This window comes from Mercenaria mercenaria, chromosome 4 (genome assembly GCF_021730395.1).
Source record: "Mercenaria mercenaria strain notata chromosome 4, MADL_Memer_1, whole genome shotgun sequence".
NCBI lineage: Eukaryota > Metazoa > Mollusca > Bivalvia > Venerida > Veneridae > Mercenaria > Mercenaria mercenaria.
The window spans coordinates 37,637,186-37,656,834 of NC_069364.1; the positions used below are offsets into that span (position 1 = coordinate 37,637,186).

At 35.4% G+C, this 19,649-nt stretch overlaps 2 protein-coding genes across 5 annotated transcripts in view; one reads left to right on the forward strand and one right to left on the reverse strand.

Moving 5' to 3' along the window:
• The window catches only part of LOC123551472 (organic cation transporter protein-like), a 65,305-nt gene extending 51,680 nt beyond the window's left edge, over positions 1-13,625 (forward strand). For both annotated transcript variants that reach the window (XM_045340437.2, XM_053540928.1), the window contains exons 8-11: positions 3,715-3,941; positions 9,191-9,372; positions 11,176-11,327; positions 12,116-13,625. In XM_045340437.2, coding sequence (XP_045196372.2) covers positions 3,715-3,941; positions 9,191-9,372; positions 11,176-11,327; positions 12,116-12,242 — 688 coding nt within the window. In that variant the 3' untranslated portion in view covers positions 12,243-13,625. The remainder of the gene's footprint in view (positions 1-3,714; positions 3,942-9,190; positions 9,373-11,175; positions 11,328-12,115) is intronic.
• Positions 13,626-18,398: 4,773 nt separating this feature from the next.
• LOC123551473 (zinc finger protein 595-like) overlaps positions 18,399-19,649 on the reverse strand; it is a 51,614-nt gene continuing 50,363 nt past the window's right edge. For all 3 annotated transcript variants that reach the window (XM_053540930.1, XM_045340438.2, XM_045340439.2), the window contains exons 7-8: positions 19,446-19,619; positions 18,399-18,751 (exon numbers count right to left, since the gene is read on the reverse strand). In XM_053540930.1, coding sequence (XP_053396905.1) covers positions 18,495-18,751; positions 19,446-19,619 — 431 coding nt within the window. In that variant the 3' untranslated portion in view covers positions 18,399-18,494. The remainder of the gene's footprint in view (positions 18,752-19,445; positions 19,620-19,649) is intronic.

A 19,649-nucleotide genomic window follows, 5' to 3' on the forward strand; every position in this document is an offset into this window, starting at 1 on the left:
ACAGTTTTCATCCGATCCTCACCAAACTTGCAGATAATGTTTTGGGCATAATATCTCAGCCAAGTTCAATAACCAGCCAAATCGCCCCTGGCACTCTTGGATTATGGCCCTTGAATTAGGCCCAGTTCGATGACAGGCATATTTTGTGACAGTCTGCCACTCTTGTTAATGTTTAGATTCATATGACTTCTACTTTGAAACTGTTGCAGGGGGCAGCATATAGTAATTGGACTATCTGTCCGCTTGGTGACATATTGATAACTGAAGAGCATTTCAGTGCAGGAACCTCAAACTTGAAAGGCAGATGACAGATGACGCCTACTGATTTTGAGGTTGGTTGCACAAAGATCAAGATATATTGACTTTGAACTGAAAATTGGTTTCCGATTGATAACAGATGCAAGCTTTGGCTTACAATCATCAAACTTCATAGGATGATTGCTTGCTTCAGTAGATGACCCATATTGATTTTGGGGTCAAAGGAGAAGGTCATAGTTTCTGCTCAGTAACTTAAGAATGGACTGGACTGCAAGCATAAGTCTTCATTGGATGATTGCCTGTGGTCTGAAAATGACCCCCTGTTATTTTGGGGGTCTGTAAGCTGAAGGTCAAGGTAACAGTGACCTTCAAACTGAGAATAGTTTCCATTGCATTGGCCTAAAGTTGTCGGATTTCATAAGATAATTGCCTGTGGTCAGTAGATGACACCTTGTTTTGTTTTTTTTGGAGGAGTAGGTCAGGAGAGTCACATTAACCTTGATACTGAGAAACAGTTTCCCCTTGATAACTTAAAAACTTAGGAGTGCTTTGGCCAACAATTTTCAATCTTCTTAGAATGATTGCCGTTGGCCGGTTTCTTTCAATAAGTTAAGAATACGTTAGTCTACAATTGTCAGACTTTATAGGATGATTGCCAGTGGTCTGTTGATGACCTCTATATTTTTTATGTTTGTTGGGTCAAACCAAGGCAACAACAATTTTGAAACAGCAAAGTGGTTTTGCAAAAATTGAAAATTTGGTTTCATAGCATTGCTGCATTTCTTGCTTTTAATGTCAGAAAAGTGAAAGGTTAGAGATAAGATACTTTACAGACAGCTTTTAAAACTTGTTGTAATCCACCATGTTTGTATAGGCTGAGTCCATGTGGTCAAATGTGGGACCTCCTTACTAATATTAAGGAAATCTTTAAATCTTCACATGTCTGTGTGACTAATAAAACCCATCCCAACTAGCTTGCTTCCTAGCTTGGTTCCTAACTTGGTTCCTAGGGCCAAATTTTTTCGGTTAATACTGTTTTTTAGCTCACCTGTCACAAAGTGACAAGGTGAGCTTTTGTGATCGCGCGGTGTCCGTCGTCCGTCCGTGCTTGGTGCGTCTGTCCGTAAACTTTTGCTTGTGACCACTCTAGAGGTCACATTTTTCATGGGATCTTTATGAAAGTTGGTCAGAATGTTCATCTTGATGATATCTAGGTCAAGTTTGAAACTAGGTCAAGTGCCGTCAAAAACTAGGTCAGTAGGTCTAAAAATAGAAAAACCTTGTGACCTCTCTAGAGGCCATATATTTCACAAGATCTTCATGAAAATTGGTCAGAATGTTCACCTTCATGATATCTAGGTCAAGTTCGAAACTGGGTCACGTGCCATCAAAAACTAGGTCAGTAGGTCTAAAAAAAGAAAAACCTTGTGACCTCTCTAGAGGCCATATATTTCACAAGATCTTCATGAAAATTGGTCAGAACGTTCACCTTGATGATATCTAGGTCAAGTTTGAAACTGGGTCACGTGCCATCAAAAACTAGGTCAGTAGGTCAAATAATAGAAAAACCTTGTGACCTCTCTAAAGGCCATAGTTTTCATGGGATCTGTATGAAAGTTGGTCTGAATGTTCATCTTCATAATATCTAGGTCAAGTTCAAAACTGGGTCACGTGCGGTCAAAAACTAGGTCTGTAGGTCTAAAAATAGAAAAACCTTGTGACCTCTCTAGAGGCCATATTTTTCATGGGATCTGTATGAAAATTGGTCTGAATGTTCATCTTGATGATATCTAGGTCAAGTTCGAAAGTGGGTCATGTGCCAACAAAAACTAGGTCAGTAAGTCAAATAAAAGAAAAACCTTGTGACCTTTCTAGAGGCCATATTTTTCATGGGATCTGTATGAAAATTGGTCTGAATGTTCATCTTGATGATATCTAGGTCAAGTTCGAAACAGGGTCATGTGCGGTCAAAAACTAGGTCAGTAGGTCTAAAAATAGAAAAACCTTGTGACCTCTCTAGAGGCCATCCTTGTGAATGGATCTCCATAAAAATTAGTCAGAATGTACACCTTGATGATATCTAGGTCAAGTTTGAAACTGGGTCACGTGCCATAAAAAAACTAGGTCAGTAGGTCAAATAATAAAAAAATCCTTGTGACCTCTCTAGAGGCCATACTTTTCATGGGATCTGTATGAAAGTTGGTCTGAATGTTCATCTTGATGATATCTAGGTCAAGTTTGAAACTGGGTCAACTGCGGTCAAAAACTAGGTCAGTAGGTCTAAAATTATTAAAATCTGTTGACCTCTCTAGAGGCCATATTTTTCAATGGATCTTCATGAAAATTGACCTGAATGTTCACCTTGATAATATCTAGGTCAGTTTCAAAACTGGGTCACATGCGATTAAAAACTAGGCCAGTAGGTATAAAAATAGAAAAGCCTTGGGACCTCTCTAGAGGCCATATTTTTCATGAGATCTTCATGAAAGTTAGTGAGAATGTTCACCTTGATGATATCTAGGTAAAGTTCAAAACAGGGTCACATACCTTTGAAAACTAGGTCAATAGGTCAAATAATAGAAAAAACTTGTGACCTCTCTAGAGACCATATTTTTCAATGGATCTTCATGAAAATTGGTCAGAATTTTTATCTTGATAATATCTAGGTCAAGTTCAAAACTGGGTCACATGAGCTCAAAAACTAGGTCACTATGTCAAATAATAGAAAAAATGATGTCATACTCAAAACTGGGTCATGTGGGAAGAGGTGAGCGATTCAGGACCATCATGGTCCTCTTGTTTATAAAAACAATGGATAAAGGAGGACAGTATATCTACAGCCTTATGGATATTACAGCAGAAAGTATTTTGCAGTGAATACATGTCTGACCTATAATGATAACTTGACACTAAGTCTTGTGTACATTACAAAATACCTAAATACAAACAAAAAGATGTAAAATGGCAGAAATTTTTCTAGTTGATTAATTGATACCTAATAAACATGGCTTAAATTTTATTCAGTTGTTTTATTAAGATCAAATTTTTTCCCCTTTCTCAGACTTCTCCATGTACTAATAATCATCTAATTATCGTCATATATCTGTAACAGTCTTACGTGGTGTTATATGTCGTTGATTATGAAAATTATAGCATGACCAAGAATCTGTTGGTGCCAAAATAAGTCTTATATTGACTATTCTGTTCAATAAAAAATACTAAATTTTTGTTTATAAAAATGACTTCCATATTTAAACATGTTGGTCAATGGATGCTTTACAATACGAGCTTGGCGCAAAACTGTTGTATCTTGTTCTTTATTTATATACACTTAGAATAGTTTTGCACCAAGCCTTATTATAGTTTTAATAACATTATGGTATTATTTCAGTAAATTTCAAGGGTGGCTTTCAACAGGGCTTACCGAATCAGCATTTCACTGCATGTGTTTTTTAGGTTGGTAGTAGCACTGGTATACTTTGGACTGGCACTGAACTCAGAAAATCTGAATGGAAGTCTGTACCTCAACTTTGCATTGTCTGGGCTTGTAGAAATACCCGCCTATTTTCTTGTGATATTTCTTGTGGATCGTGTTGGAAGGCGGAGACTGTACTGTTTCTGGATGATTGTTGGTGGAGTGTCGTGTTTGTCAACCATCTTTTCTATAGAGTATGAACCAAAAGGTAATACGTACATTTCATGACTATTGTCAACAGAAATTTTATTTTAGATCATAGTTCTTTTTGTTCAGTTTGAATCTTATCTATGAAGAGATTGGTTTGAGGTGCCACATTTGAGAAATTTTGATATGAACTGTTTCCATATTTGATTGAATAGTTCCGCCTGCTGATTGCATCAAGTAGAAAAAAATTTAAATGTTAAATTGTTTTGTTTATAGCTCACCTGTCACATAGTGACAAGGTGAGCTTTTGTGATCGCGCGGTGTCCGTCGTGCGTCCGTGCGTCCGTAAACTTTTGCTTGTGACCACTCTAGAGGTCACATTTTTCATGGGATCTTTATGAAAGTTGGTCAGAATGTTCACCTTGATGATATCTAGGTCAAGTTCGAAACTGGGTCACGTGCCTTCAAAAACTAGGTCAGTAGGTCTAAAAATAGAAAAACCTTGTGACCTCTCTAGAGGCCATAATTTTCAATGGATCTTCATGAAAATTGGTCAGAATGTTCATCTTGATGATATCTAGGTCAAGTTCGAAACTGGGTCACATGCGGTCAAAAATTAGGTCAGTAGGTCTAAAAATAGAAAAACCTTGTGACCTCTCTAGAGGCCATATATTTCACAAGATCTTCATGAAAGTTGATCAGAACGTTCACCTTGATGATATCTAGGTCAAGTTCGAAACTGGGTCACGTGCCTTCAAAAACTAGGTCAGTAGGTCAAATGATAGAAAAACCTTGTGACCTCTCTAAAGGCCATATTTTTCATGGGATCTGTATGAAAGTTGGTCTGAATGTTCATCTTGATGATATCTAGGTCAAGTTCGAAACTGGGTCACGTGCGGTCAAAAACTAGGTCAGTAGGTCTAAAAATAGAAAAACCTTGTGACCTTTCTAGAGGCCATATATTTCAAAAGATCTTCATGAAAATTGGTCAGAACGTTTACCTTGATGATATCTAGGTCAAGTTCGAGACTGGGTCACGTGCCATCAAAAACTAGGTCAGTAGGTCAAATAATAGATAAACCTTGTGACCTCTCTAGAGTCCATATATTTCACAAGATCTTCATGAAAATTGGTCAGAACGTTCACCTTGATGATATCTAGGTCAAGTTCGAAACTTGGTCACATGCCGTCAAAAACTAGGTCAGTAGGTCAAATAATAGAAAAACCTTGTGACCTTTCTAAAGGCCATATTTTTCATGGGATCTGTATGAAAGTTGGTCAGAATTAGGTCAGTAGGTCTAAAAATAGAAAAACCTTGTGACCTCTTTTGAGGCCATATATTTCATGAAATCTTCATGAAAATTTGTCAGAATGTTCACCTTGATGATATCTAAATCAAGTTCGAAAGTGGGTCACGTGCCATCAAAAACTAGGTCAGTAGGTCAAATAATAGAAAAAACTTGTGACCTCTCTAGAGGCCATATTTTCCATGGGATCTGTATGAAAATTGGTCTGAATGTTTATCTTGATGATATCTAGGTCAAGTTTGAAAGTGGGTCACGTGCCATCAAAAACTAGGTCAGTAGGTCAAATAATAGAAAAACCTTGTGACCTCTCTAAAGGCCATATTTTTCAATGGATCTTCATGAAAGTTGGTCTGAATGTTCATCTTGATGATATCTAGGTCAAGTTCGAAACAGTGTCATTTGCAGTCAAAAACTAGGTCAGTAGGTCTAAAAATAGAAAAACCTTGTGACCTCTCTAGAGGCCATATTTTCCATGGGATCTGTATGAAAATTGGTCTGAATGTTTATCTTGATGATATCTAGGTCAAGTTTGAAAGTGGGTCACGTGCCATCAAAAACTAGGTCAGTAGGTCAAATAATAGAAAAACCTTGTGACCTCTCTAAAGGCCATATTTTTCAATGGATCTTCATGAAAGTTGGTCTGAATGTTCATCTTGATGATATCTAGGTCAAGTTCGAAACAGGGTCATTTGCAGTCAAAAACTAGGTCAGTAGGTCTAAAAATAGAAAAACCTTGTGACCTCTCTAGAGGCCATACTTGTGAATGGATCTCCATAAAAATTGGTCAGAGTGTTCACCTTGATGATATCTAGGTCAAGTTCGAAAGTGGGTCACGTGCCATCTAAAAGTAGGTCAGTAGGTCAAATAATGAAAAAACGTTGTGACATCTCTAGAGGCCATATTTTTATTGGGATCTGTATGAAAGTTGGTCTGAATGTTTATCTTGATGATATCTAGGTCAAGTTTGAAACTGGGTCAACTGCGATCAAAAACTAGGTCAGTAGGTCTTGAAATAGAAAAACCTTGTGACCTCTCTAAAGGCCATACCCTTGAATGGATCTTCATGAAAATTGGTCAGAATGTTCACCTTGATGATATCTAGGTCAAGTTTGAAACTAGGTCACGTGCCTTAAAAAACTAGGTCAATAGGTCAAATAATAGAAAAACCTTGTGACCTCTCTAGAGACCATATTTTTCAATGGATCTTCATGAAAATGGGTCAGAATTTTTATCTTGATAATATCTAGGTCAAGTTCAAAACTGGGTCACATGAGCTCAAAAACTAGGTCACTATGTGAAATAATAGAAAAAACGACGTCATACTCAAAACTGGATCGTGTGGGAAGAGGTGAGCGATTCAGGACCATCATGGTCCTCTTGTTTTAATTCAGTGGTTCTGGGATATCTTGCAACCCAGCCTTTAAGTATATTAAACTTATCAATAGCTCATTCAGCAAAGAGGCACTGAATCTGTTAGTAGACAGTCACCTATGAGGCACAGGACTGGTTTATCATTAGTGTGTTAAGCAAAGGTGTCAGAAGTCTGGTTTGTAAAATCAGCATGTGGCGCAGACTCTTGCAATGAAGAAGAGATTTGTCACTAAATTTCTGTTTTAAAAGGGGCATGATTTTGACCAAAAAAGCTAGAGTTATGTTACTTGCCCTGCTAGGTCACCTCATGATACTGAAGACGTGTGAAGTTTAAATAAAAGCAGTCGCTTAGCAGTTTCTGAGAACCCTGCCTTCATGCAAAATTTTAACCTGAAATTTTAAGTTGAAAAGGGGCATAACTTTACAAATACAAGCTAGAGTTATGTGACTTGTCCTTAGAGATCATCTAATGATGCTAAAGACAGGTATGAAGTTTGAAAGCATTTGGCTGAGTAGTTGTCGAGAAACCTGCTTACATGCAAAATCAGCAGTAACACAGACACCGGCATGGACATTGACGCTGATGAAAGGGTGAGGCCTAAAAAAAAAATTCTTTGTTTCCGGTAACATGCTCAAAAAAATTAGGGTAGGTAGGTCGGAAAATTTTTTTTTTTTGGAAATTTTTTTTATTAAGGGAGACTTTTCGGAAATTATTTTTATGTCAAAAAATGAATACAAATAAGGGGGTTATGCCTTTAGAGCATCAGTAAGTTGATTTCTAACATCACTGGCCATGTTTAAAGCATAAAAAGTGCAGTTTTGCAACTTTTTGTTAAAAAGTTGAAAAAAAATTCTCCAAGGCCATAAAAACATTCAGGGTCGGGCCAAAAATTTAGGGTAGGTCGGGATACCGGAAACAAACAATTTTTTTTTTACGCCTGATGACATAAGCTCTACTATTTGAAAAAATTCAAATAGTGGAGTTTAAAATCATGGCTGCCATGTATTGGGCTTACAGTTATTTAGAGGATAGTTTGAAAGTCATCTAGTCTGAAACTGATAAACTTCTGTGTAATATTACACAATCACTCCTCGGGTGATCCTCTATCAAAATACTTAAAGATGTTTTTCACAATTATTTCTAGCGGACAGAATTTTTTGTAACTTTGCATATTTATAGACTGACGTATGACAAGTTAAAATAAAAAATAAAAATAATAGGTACCCGTGCTTCTTTTTTCAATATTCAAAGTTTATTAAGAACACCAAATCGGTATTTTTGTCTGAAGAAACAGTACATACATGTCATAATAAAACTACTGCAAACAATTATTTATTCGAAGTTTCACTCTGATGTTACTGTTTATGCATCCGAATTAATAACACCACTATAACTATGCATAAAATGTCAACATATAGATATATTAACTCAGAAAAATTACTCTTGACTGATGTCGAAAGTATCTGAAACTGAGAAAAACACGAAGTATTTCTTAATGATATGAAAAATCTAGCGGACAGAATTTTTCCAAATTTTATATTATGTAAGCTAGAACTAAGACAAAAAAACCTAAACCAAAAAAATAATATCAACCCGTGCTTGTTTTCAAGAAAAATTAAAAAATATTCACTCCACTCACAAAAGTATTTTTTCATTACCCCACCCACCTAAAAGTTATGAACATTTTTTTTTCTTACAAAACAAATTGCACAATGTAATTATCAGTTCCTTAATCAATATTCTTACTCACATGCGGAATAATGCTCCTTTAAGGCTGCATGCCTCTAGGTCAAATACTTTTTGAGATACGTGCTACACAAGCTTTCACATCCCATTTACGTATATATTTGACCACGTCAAGGGACATAAATCTGTTTTTATTGAGTGAAACCTCAAATAAAAGCACTGGTGCACAATTTCGCATGCTGAATTTAATTCTTGTGTGGTTTCATGACTCTTGGCGCATATAATTTTGAGGTACATGCGACACAAATGTTTAGACCCTTTATGTATAATTTGACTATCAAGGGTCATAACTCTGGTCTTACTACGTGAAATGCGGGATGGGGCACAAAAAGTATAACAACGATTTTAGGAAGTTACATTTGAACTTGAAGGAGATATATCTATGTTAAGATTTTCTGGAATTTTATTTGACTTAGAGTCGGCTGCATCATTACTGGACGAAATAGTTTACTTTCTAATTGGCTGTCCACAATGTATTCGATTCGAGCACTTCCTACAACTACTCCTCCAATAAAACACCATCACTTTTAAAGGTAAAATATGGATGCACGACCTATATTGTCAGTACATACGATATATTTTGCGCGAGTGCGCTGCATATCCGACAATTATGCACTTTCGGCGGCGAATTCTGAACTTTACAGTGGATATCGCTTGCTGCGCGATTGAGCTGCGCACAAAATATTGTGATGAACTCCTTTAAATCATGTTGATAAATGTTGAAAATGTATCCCCCCATAAAATGTTTTTTAAGCTGTGAAACTCAGATGATGGATCTAGGGTCTTCATGGCTATCTTGTTTTTAATAAAGCATGCTAGTGGCAATATCACTCCAGTGGAGTTTGAATCTGGTCTCCTGGTTATAATATTCACTTTATATTGTAGGGTCCGATGTTATAACTGTAGTGTTAGCAATGTTTGGAAGGCTGTGTGTGACAGGAGCTTATTGTGTGGCATACATTCATAGTGCCGAGTTATTTCCTACTGTTGTACGTAATGCTGGAATGGGAATGGCTTCCCTCTTTGCCAGATTGGGAACAATGATTGCTCCATACATTGTCACTGTTGTAAGTGTCCTCCAAACTTTCTCACTTACCTGTTATAATATTCTATTGTGAGGTGTTGAAATTCAGTAAAAACAGAATGGTCATCCATTCAACTAGGTAATTGTTTAATTTGCAAAAAAAATGTAAATGGTTAAAACACTTTTCTCACTGCTGTAAATGATGTATAGCCTTATGCTATGAAAATGTACTGAAGGTTAAAGCTTAGCCTGGCTCCCTGGCTGCATGGTTATTTTTTATATAAATACTGCAGGCAAAATAAGGAAATCTTAAGCCTCTAAAATAGCACATTTTATCTGATGGCTGAACCATACATGTTCGGAGCCAGGGGCAATAAAAAATGTCAATGTAGAAACAACCTACTGGAGTTACTTCCCTCTTAATGAATAAACTTATATAGGCCTTAATATATGTAAATAAGAACATAGGGATGGGAGCCAGTCTAGTTAAAGCCAGTCAGTTGTAGATTATAGGGAAAAGGTTTCTACAGGTGAGCAACTTGTGCTAGTTTTAGCTTGGCTTTTTGAAGAATATTTAGAGCTATTGCCCATACAGCTCATCAGCTTATGCATTGCTGCCAGCGTCCCAATTTGGTTAATATTTTGTATGTAAACAAGAATCTCAGTAATAAATAGTGGGAATAGATTGAAACTTCACACTCTTGTCCACTGTGATTATCTGACATTTGCTGCACAGTTTTCTTTACTCTATTTGCTTTTTGACATAATAATGCCATTTCTTCAACAAAGCGATTTTATTTACGTTTTTATATTTAATACTGTTGTCATCTCAGCAACAACTTGTGGGGATGAGTTGAAACTTCACATATTTGTTCACTGTGATGTTATGACATGCATACACAGGTCTGATAACTCTATTCTACCATTCCCAAAGTTATACCCTTTTTGCAACTTAGAAATGTTTTGTTGTTACCTCCTTAAACATCAAGAGGATTTAATGTTGTTGCCTCTTTTGTACTTGTTTATGTCCACATTATCAATATTGACTGCTTTAGACTAGTGACCACTTAACACATGCAGTGATATTTTCAAGAGTACAAACCTTTTCTGTGGAAACCACAATACATATATATTTTCTAATCAAAGCATGTATAATGTATAGTGATGTTACTGAAGGGGAGATTCTGTTGGTATTTTAAGATTAGCAAAAATAAAAATGTATGGTTGTTTCTAAACTTTGGACTGCAAGCTGATAATGGAGGAGAAATAAGGTGTAAAGGGATAATTAGAAGGGGTCAGAAGATGCATTTGGAGATCTGACCACATAGTGCAGGTGCCAATTTAATGCAGTAATTTCAAGAGAAAATTTGTTCTCAAGTTTGCCCATTTTTGACTTTACCATATTAAAACTACGTTTGTCCCTTGAGTTTTAAACTCCTCCAACCATTTCGGTCTGATTCAAATGAAAGTTACATCTGATTGGTCAAATGGACAGGTGCATATTTTTGTGAGTTTTATGTTTAATTTTTCTTGCGTTGGCCCGTTTTTGACTTGATACATTATGATATCAAGCACAGTCAGGGTCATGTGTCATACAATATTGACATTGTTGATGAAAATATGGCAGAGTCCCTTGCTACCAATTGGTAAGTTCTGCAAAACCATGTTACATACAGCAAAGATATGTGTGTTATTATGGAAAAACTGTACTTGTAGTTTCTTTTGTTTATCTTAAGTTTATAGACTGGAATCTAATTTTATCCCGTTAGTTTCTATCAACTGCTAAAATTCTTCACCAGTTGTGCAAAAGTTAGCTAAGTAAATGAAAAAAGTTTTTTTTTTACAGAGTGAATCATTAGGTGGTACTTTGAAAGAGGCTTTGCCGTTGTTGATATTCGGGGGAATGGCACTCCTGTCTGGGCTGACATCTTTACTCTTACCAGAAACACTGAATAAACATCTTCCAGAAACTGTTCAAGATGGCGAGAGATTTGGGAGGTTAGTTACGTTAGCAACCTAAACACTGAATATACATATTCCATATATTGTTCAAGATGGTGAGGAACTTGGAAGATAACTTACTGTAGCAACCTATGGAGGCTACTAGAATCTACCAAAATTGTTTAAGATGGTAATAGATTTGGAAGGTAAGTTACTGTAGCATCTCATGTAAGTTACCAGAAACACTGTCTTAATATCTACCAGAGACTGTTTATGACAGTGACATATTTAACTGGTAAGTTACTTGAGCAACCGGTGTATCAGAAACACTGTCTTAATATCTACCAGAAACTGTTTATGACAGTGACATAACTAACTGGTAAGTTACTTGAGCAACCGGTGTATCAGAAACACTGTCTTAATATCTACCAGAAACTGTTTATGACAGTGACATAACTAACTGGTAAGTTACTTGAGCAACCGGTGTATCAGAAACACTGTCTTAATATCTACCAGAAACTGTTTATGACAGTGACATAACTAACTGGTAAGTTACTTGACATATTTAACTGGTAAGTTACTTGAGCAATCTGTGTATCAGAAACACTGTCTTAATATCTACAAGAAACTGTTCAAGATGGCAAAAAATTTGGAACTGAAAGGACATGTCCACTTGTAATAGTATCTATGACAGAGAAATGATGGCAACTATGCATGATATGTTCAAATTCCAAACAACAAGAAAACAGGAATGAGGTTAAGAAGGCAAATATACCTTCACTTCAGTTGGAATTTTAAACATTCATTTCTCTTTTATTCCATACAGCATGTTTCCTATTTTACAGATCTGGTGCATTTTATTTTGTGCGTAGTTTGCGGCATCATCAAGACGAGTCAGACAAGAATACAAAAGAACAGTATGAATCTGAACATGAACTTTTACTTTCAACTGACAAAGCTACATACTCTTGACAAAACTTCAAATATACACAAAAATTATGAATATTTACAAGTATGTTTTGTACTGTGAAATCATTCAACTTCCAGGTGTAGGCCAGAACAGCTATTTTTTTTGGGATATAATGATTTTGTGGTTTTACAATATTGAATATCTGATATACTGAAATTGTATTTGTTCAATAAGCTTGGATTTTGTATATTTACTCAACCATGAAAATTAGTCACCCACAAATATAAATGATTTCACAGTATGTACATTTGGTATGCTATCTATATGGTGGGAGAGACAATGATTTTGTCATGTATGTCCATCTTCCATTAGATCACCACAAAAAGAGTGTCCAGGTTAATTCAGTGAATTTCCAACAAACTTGATCAAGACGAGTATCAAGCTTACTTTTACATATTGTAGTTTAACTATTCAAATAATTCTCTTGTAAGTAAATTGTAACAAACCTGCTGGACCTCTTGTTTAACACGACTCTTTAATTGCTGGTTAAATTTCAATCAAGCATTAATAAAGGTCAAACATTTTACTGCAGAATGATTTGGCATAGTTTCTTTCATAAATATTTTACATGTAGCACAAGTTAGTGGCTTAGATATCGTGTTAGTGGCTCAAATATCGAGTCATTTTAAAATCAGGTCCTTTTAATCAATTTAAGAGTATTTTTTTTACAAAGGTAGGCTTTTACACTCAAGCTTAATGCATTGAATTTGCTTAAAGGTCCATTACTAAGGGAAAGTGAGTTGGCAATTTTTTTCATATCCAGTGCATAGACTTCTGCAAGACACTAAATAATGAAGATTGGCAGGTTAAATTTTACAGAAGGTCTTTGGAACTCAAAGAAATGTATGTGTATTATGTTGAAATTTCAATGAATCGACAGAATGACCCCCCAGGTCTTTTTAACTTTCTTCATACTTCATAGAAAAATAATTGTACATATACTGCGATTTATTACGAATTTCTACATACCAACTTTCATTTTCCAATAAAATGAAATAGTTTCTGTGCTTTTTAAAAGAAATTAAAATGTTCACTTTCCTTAGTATTGGACCTTTAAATTACTGGCCTGTAAAATCGCTATTGACAGACTGTAAATGCAAATGAATATTTTCATTGGCAGTGGGTTGAGAGACTTACACATTTAATGTTTATTTTTTACATGTTTATTATCAATGCATTATGACAATGTTATTGCATTAACTGATACAAGATGATATAAACATGATCTTTATGATTTATGATTTTGTGAGATTATATTTGAACAAATAAATGCTTTAAATATTTTCATAGTTTTTTGTCTGTTATGGAAAGGGGCCACTGTGGCCAAGTGGTTAAGGCTGGTGACTTTGAATCATGTGCTGTGAGTTTGAAATCTTGGTTCATGTGTGGAATGTTTTCATGTAAAGAAGCCATTCAACTGGAAGGTCGGTGGTTCTACCCAGGTGCCCACCCATGCTTGAAATAATGCTTGGAGGGGCACCTGGGGTCATCCTCCACCATGAAAGTTGGAAAGTCACCATTGGGGACACAGTTAACAAAACAAGAGGCCTTAATTCTGACACTGCTTTTGACCAACCAAGTTTGTTGAACATCCATTAAAGTGTTGTTTTTTTTAAAAGGTTTTTCTATTATTTTTTTTTTTGCTTTGACGGCCACTATTTGTAAACATCTGAGTAAACTTGAGAGAGGTCAAACCAAGTGTGCCAAAGATAAAAGCTTGGTTAAGATCCATCTAGTGGTTCATCAAAATTGCTGACAGTCACAAATGGTGAAGTACTAAAAGAGGCATAACTTCTTCAAATGAAAGCAAGAGTTATGGAACTTACATCATATTGGTGGTAAGTAATTCAGTTGTGATGGGTTATAACCAAGATATAAGCTTGCTATGAGTTGTTGACAACGAGTCTACACACGAAGCAGATGTTGACACCTTAGATAAATGCAATAGCTTTGGTGGCTTTCATCACAGCAAGCTTAAAAGAAATAAGGTGAAAACCTACGGTATGAAAAAGTTGAATAAATCAGATGATACTCTTACAAAAATTCAAATACATACAAAAATATATTTACAAACTTAATGTACATTAACAAATACACTATAAAGTACAGTAATACAAACATGCCTCAAGAGTTAAAATATTTTATTTAATTGATCCCTTTACTTTTATCAAACATGTTTTTTTTATATATCTAAACAGTTAACTGTCAGCCACATAGACAAAAAGGAATTTCATATCCAAAGCACTATTCAACTTCCACCATAAATCAATGCCAAAGTATCAGTCGAACTATATTCCTATTGTGAAAGATGTTCAAACATTGTAACATTTGTATCAGTCAAAATTATAATCCTACTAGAAAAGACTATCAAACTTTATAACATTTAAATAATTTTTCACAAAAAAGAAAACTATCCTAATCTATCATTTACATTGCAAAATATACTCTTTAAATGAAAAAAAATTCTAAAACTATACTTTGGCATCTCTACAAAAATCGGCCATTTTGAAACTTAAGAAGAAAATTTGAATCTTGTGCCTGGACCAGGACCTGAACCCCACATCAGTGGATTGACTGTCAAGTATATTACCTACAGACCACGGTTACCCTTACAAATCTGATCAAGGAATTCCATCCATAACAAGCAATATTTAGAATCCTTACAAACTATCAATGTAGTAAAAAGCATATATATGGATGCATATATTGTCAATATATGAGTAATTTTCCCCATGTCAAATTCTAGACATAGCCATCATCCAGACCCCTAACTTTAGTTCCAAAAACCACTAAACTAAGACAATGGACAATTTATATATAATATGACAATTTCTTTTTTAATACTAGAGCTGCTTTTGAGAAAAGCCCATGTCTCCCACAACTGCCTAATCATCTGAATATTAGCATATGAGTAAACCATGCACCAAGACCTCAACTGCCTTTTCAGACTTTCAGTGCTTTGATTATAAAAAACAAGTTTCAAGGGCCATAATTCCAAAGTTCCTGGACTGATCTAGTTAGTTTTTTTTAACTTGGCCGAGGACTTATTGGCAAACACATTTTGTTCAAGCTTGGTGAAGATAGAACGAGAAATGTTCGACTTAGAGTACGGACAAGATTTGCGACAGACAGACACACACACACACAGAGACAGGAGTAAATCAATATGTCTCCCACACCACTGTGGTGGGAGACATAATTAATCATTTATAAAAACAAGAGGCCCAAATGCACCTAAGTTGCTCAACTTAGGAGGGTCAAGACCTTTAGAACTTGTTTCTGAGCATGGTGAATGTTCATCAGGCAATTCTCTAAAAAAAAAAAATCCATTTCTTATCATAGTAGCTTCTAATTTGGCAGTGACTTTATAACAATGCTACTGACCAAGTTTGATGAAGATACACCAAGTTTGATGAAGATACATCCAAAGGTCCATGAGAATATTTATTTATTTTGGTGGGTTTAACATCGCACCGGCACAATTTTAGGTCATATGGCGATTTTCCAGCTTTAATGGTGGAGGAAGACCCCAGGTGCCCCTCCGTGCACTATTTCATCACGAGCGGGCACCTGGGTAGAACCACCGACCTTCCGTAAGCCAGCTGGATGGCTTCCTCACGTGAAGAATTCTACGCCCCAAATGAGGTTTCGAACCCACATCGATGAGGGGCAAATGGTTTGAAGTCAACGACTCTAACCACTCGGCCACGGAGGCCCGGTCCATGAGAAGAAGTTGTTTAAAGTGTTTCTACTCTTCGGCTCTAGCACTTTAAAAATGAAGAGGACCTTATCATAATTTTACACAAGTTTGATATAGACCCATCAAGCAATTCATAAGAAGAAGTTGTTAACAGGTTTTTTCTACTTTTAGCTCTGGCAATTCCTAAAAGAGGTCAAGCTGAAAACATTTCAAATATATTGATAAAGGTCAATGCAAGGACAAAGTTTGGTGTAATTCTGACCAGTAGATTTAGAGAAGATGTTCAAGTAAAAATGTTGATGCACGATGACAGATGCCGGCCATCCACCTATACTAACAGTTCACACTCAACAATGTTCATGTGAGCCAAAAATAGACTTTAATAGATACCTTATTATGAAACTACCTTGTTATTCATCAAAATGAAATTAATGTCAAAACAATTACAAACAGATGTTTTCGAAACTGTCTAATAAAAATTATATAACAAATATTAATATAGACTACCGTATAGCGGGTTATTTCTGCGGGGGTAATATTTCTGCGTTTCTGCGGTCTCTCGGTAGAATCGCAAAAATATTTCCAGCAGAATATTCATCCAGCAAAAATTTAAAACGCAAAAAAAAAATCTGCATTTTTTTTCACCAACGTTGTTTCACGCTATGTTACCCAAGGTAATCCGAAGTTCACAATGACCTGGACTAATTATTGAAAATTACCGTTACCATCTAACAATTACCGATAATGGTATAATCATCATAATTAGGACTGATGGTCAAACAAAGTCCTAACTGTTAATCCCTCAGAAAACGTTTTTCTTTTGTGAATGAAATAAACTGAGTGAATTTCACTTGTGTTGTTTATATTAATCCCTTGTGGCAATCTTCCGAACTAGGTATACTTTAGTAACCTTTATATAAGTGTAACCGTTATATTTATACCGTAGTTTGCAGTTGTTATGCAATAATTTATTGTTGATGGATTTACATTTTCTCATTTCACAATTATTATATCCTACAATGTATTCATTAAATGCAAAGTTACCAGTAATTTAGTTTATTGATTTCATACGCTATCATTCTAAAACGTCCGACCATGCGAGGAATTACCTCCTCCTTGGCAGAAACGCAGAAATTTCTCTTCCGTTTAAGTGAAAACGCGGAAATTAAACACGCAGAAATTTGTTTCACATTCTTTGGGACCAAAACGCAGAATATTTTGACCGCAGAAATAACCCGCTATACGGTATATGCAACATTTAGTAGAGAAATAATCTAAACTTTATCATGTAGATTTTCAAAGAATCGGACTTGAAATAAGCCATAAATGAATTTTCATCCCTTGGCTCTACAGAACTGTTCAATGTCATTATTTGTTCGTGAAAAATATTGCTACAAACCTATTAAAAGAAGGTTTAAAAGTAAAAAAGAATTTTAAAAAATGTCGCTCTACCAACTGAAACCAAGTAAACAAGTGACCAAGTATTGCTGTGGCAATACAGAAGTCCCCTACCGGTTGAAAACTTTGTTAGTGTTTGTTCCTTGTGGCTGTTGGCAACGCTGGAATGGTATGCAGGGAAACTGGAGCATTTGTGGATGGACCTACCAAACTTGCACTTAAAGTGCATGGCTTTAAAAGTCCACCACTGAGTAAAGTAGCGCCAAAGGAACATTTCTGTGCAGTAATAAAAAATCCTTGAATGCAATTAAAAGTTACAGAGCAGGAAGCTTTATACTTGACCTTCAATTGTAGCCTTGACCTCTGATTCACAGGCATGGCTCATGCATGCAACACATTATCTGGTTATTGGGAACTTGTGTGTGAGTGTATATGTATATAAAAATGCTTTACGGCATTTAGAAGCTAAGGAACAAAAACTATTTTTACTTTGATTTCAAAAGTGATCTTGACCTTTGATCACCAAGCATGGGTCATGTATGCGTCATATTGTCTGGTCACAAGAAATATTTGCTTGCAGTGGTTAGAAAATCCTTCAATGCATAATAAAAGTTACGGGTTGGAAACAAATTTTTACTTGACAATAAACAATTACTTTGACATTTAACCGACGAGCATAGATCATGTGTTGACATGGGAACGTCTGTGTATAGCACTAAGAGAATCCATCGATGCATATAAAAGTTAGGGAGCAGAAACATTTTTTACTTGACCTTCAATAGTGACCTAGACCTAAGACCAACAAGCATAAGTCATGTATGTGCATAACCTACATATTGCCCTCTATTAAAATTTGATTATATCAGATTTTGTTCATGTTAGCAAAATCTGATGTTTATCATGTTCTTAATTGCACTATCAGATACATGTAATAGTCAAATATAGCAAAGGTCATGGTTATATTATAAGACCTTTTCTTGAACATCCAATAAACAAGAAAGCAGTTTCAACGTAATATTGATTAGTTTCTGTTTGTTTATATTCACCCATTTAGTGACAATATGAATGTTTCTTCAAACATGGTCATATATTATCTACTTCAGCTCAATGATCTGGATATTTCTTCCATGTGGTCTGGACGTTTCTTCCAATATAGTTATATTTCATCCATTTCAGCATATTCTTCTGGATGCTTATTCTTCAGATGTATAATATAGGACCTTTTCTTGCGATATCCCTGACCACAAACTACACACGTGTGTGGGTTCTCCCCAGTATGACTAAGCATGTGTAACTTGAGAGCATCTCCTCGAATGAAAAGCTTCCCGCAATCCTTACAGCTCATAGCCTTACTGAACATTTTCTCAAAGTTGACACTTGAATCTTTTTCCTTTTCTTCTGCAGGGGGTTTCTCTGAAAATATATATAATGTACTTTTGAAAAAAAACACCAAAAAAAAAACAAAACATGGTAAGCTGATCTTTCAGTAGCAACAGAGTGTACACAAACTGTACACATTGGCCATATTATTTATACCTTTTTTTCAAAAAATCTTGCCATTAAACACCACCAGAGAAGAGAATGCATGGACCTTTTGAAGAAATAGAGCAGTTTAATAATCAATCATGAGCAAAGGAGAAAAATTAGAATGTCAAGTACATGTAACAACACAACAGCTTTTTGTTAAGACCTGAAAATGGGGGTGTCACAGGAAATGGACAAAGTACAGAGTTCTGCATAAAACTCTAATGGAAATAATCAATTAATGACATATCATAAAACTGAATTTCTTTTTATACAGTAAAATGATAAGTGAACAAAATAAACTTTTTTATTAAATTATTTGCTCAATAGTAAACAAACAGCTACAGCATATATAAAGGATGTAAAAAAAGAGTGAACAATTTATTACAGGTGGAACATAATATATTTCTAATGTTGACATATATTCTCATACACAAGCATACACTAGACAACGGTGACTGAAACTTCAAAACAAAAGTTTTGTGCAATATCCAATTATTTCTTTGTCCATCCTGGATGCCTGTACTTCCTGGGTGTCTTAATCATCTTAGAAAGACTGAATGATTATAAACTGATTGCACACCTGTATGTGAATTCTTCTCATGTTGTTTTAATTCTGTGTTTGTGAAGAACATCTTGGAACATTGACAGCAACGGAATTTCTTTTCACCATGTCTTAACTTATGAACACTCAGTATGTGTCTAAAATGGAACGCTTTATTGCAGATGTCGCAGATGTAAGACTTCTTTGCATTTTCTGAAAAGTAAAATAAATCTGTATAAAATG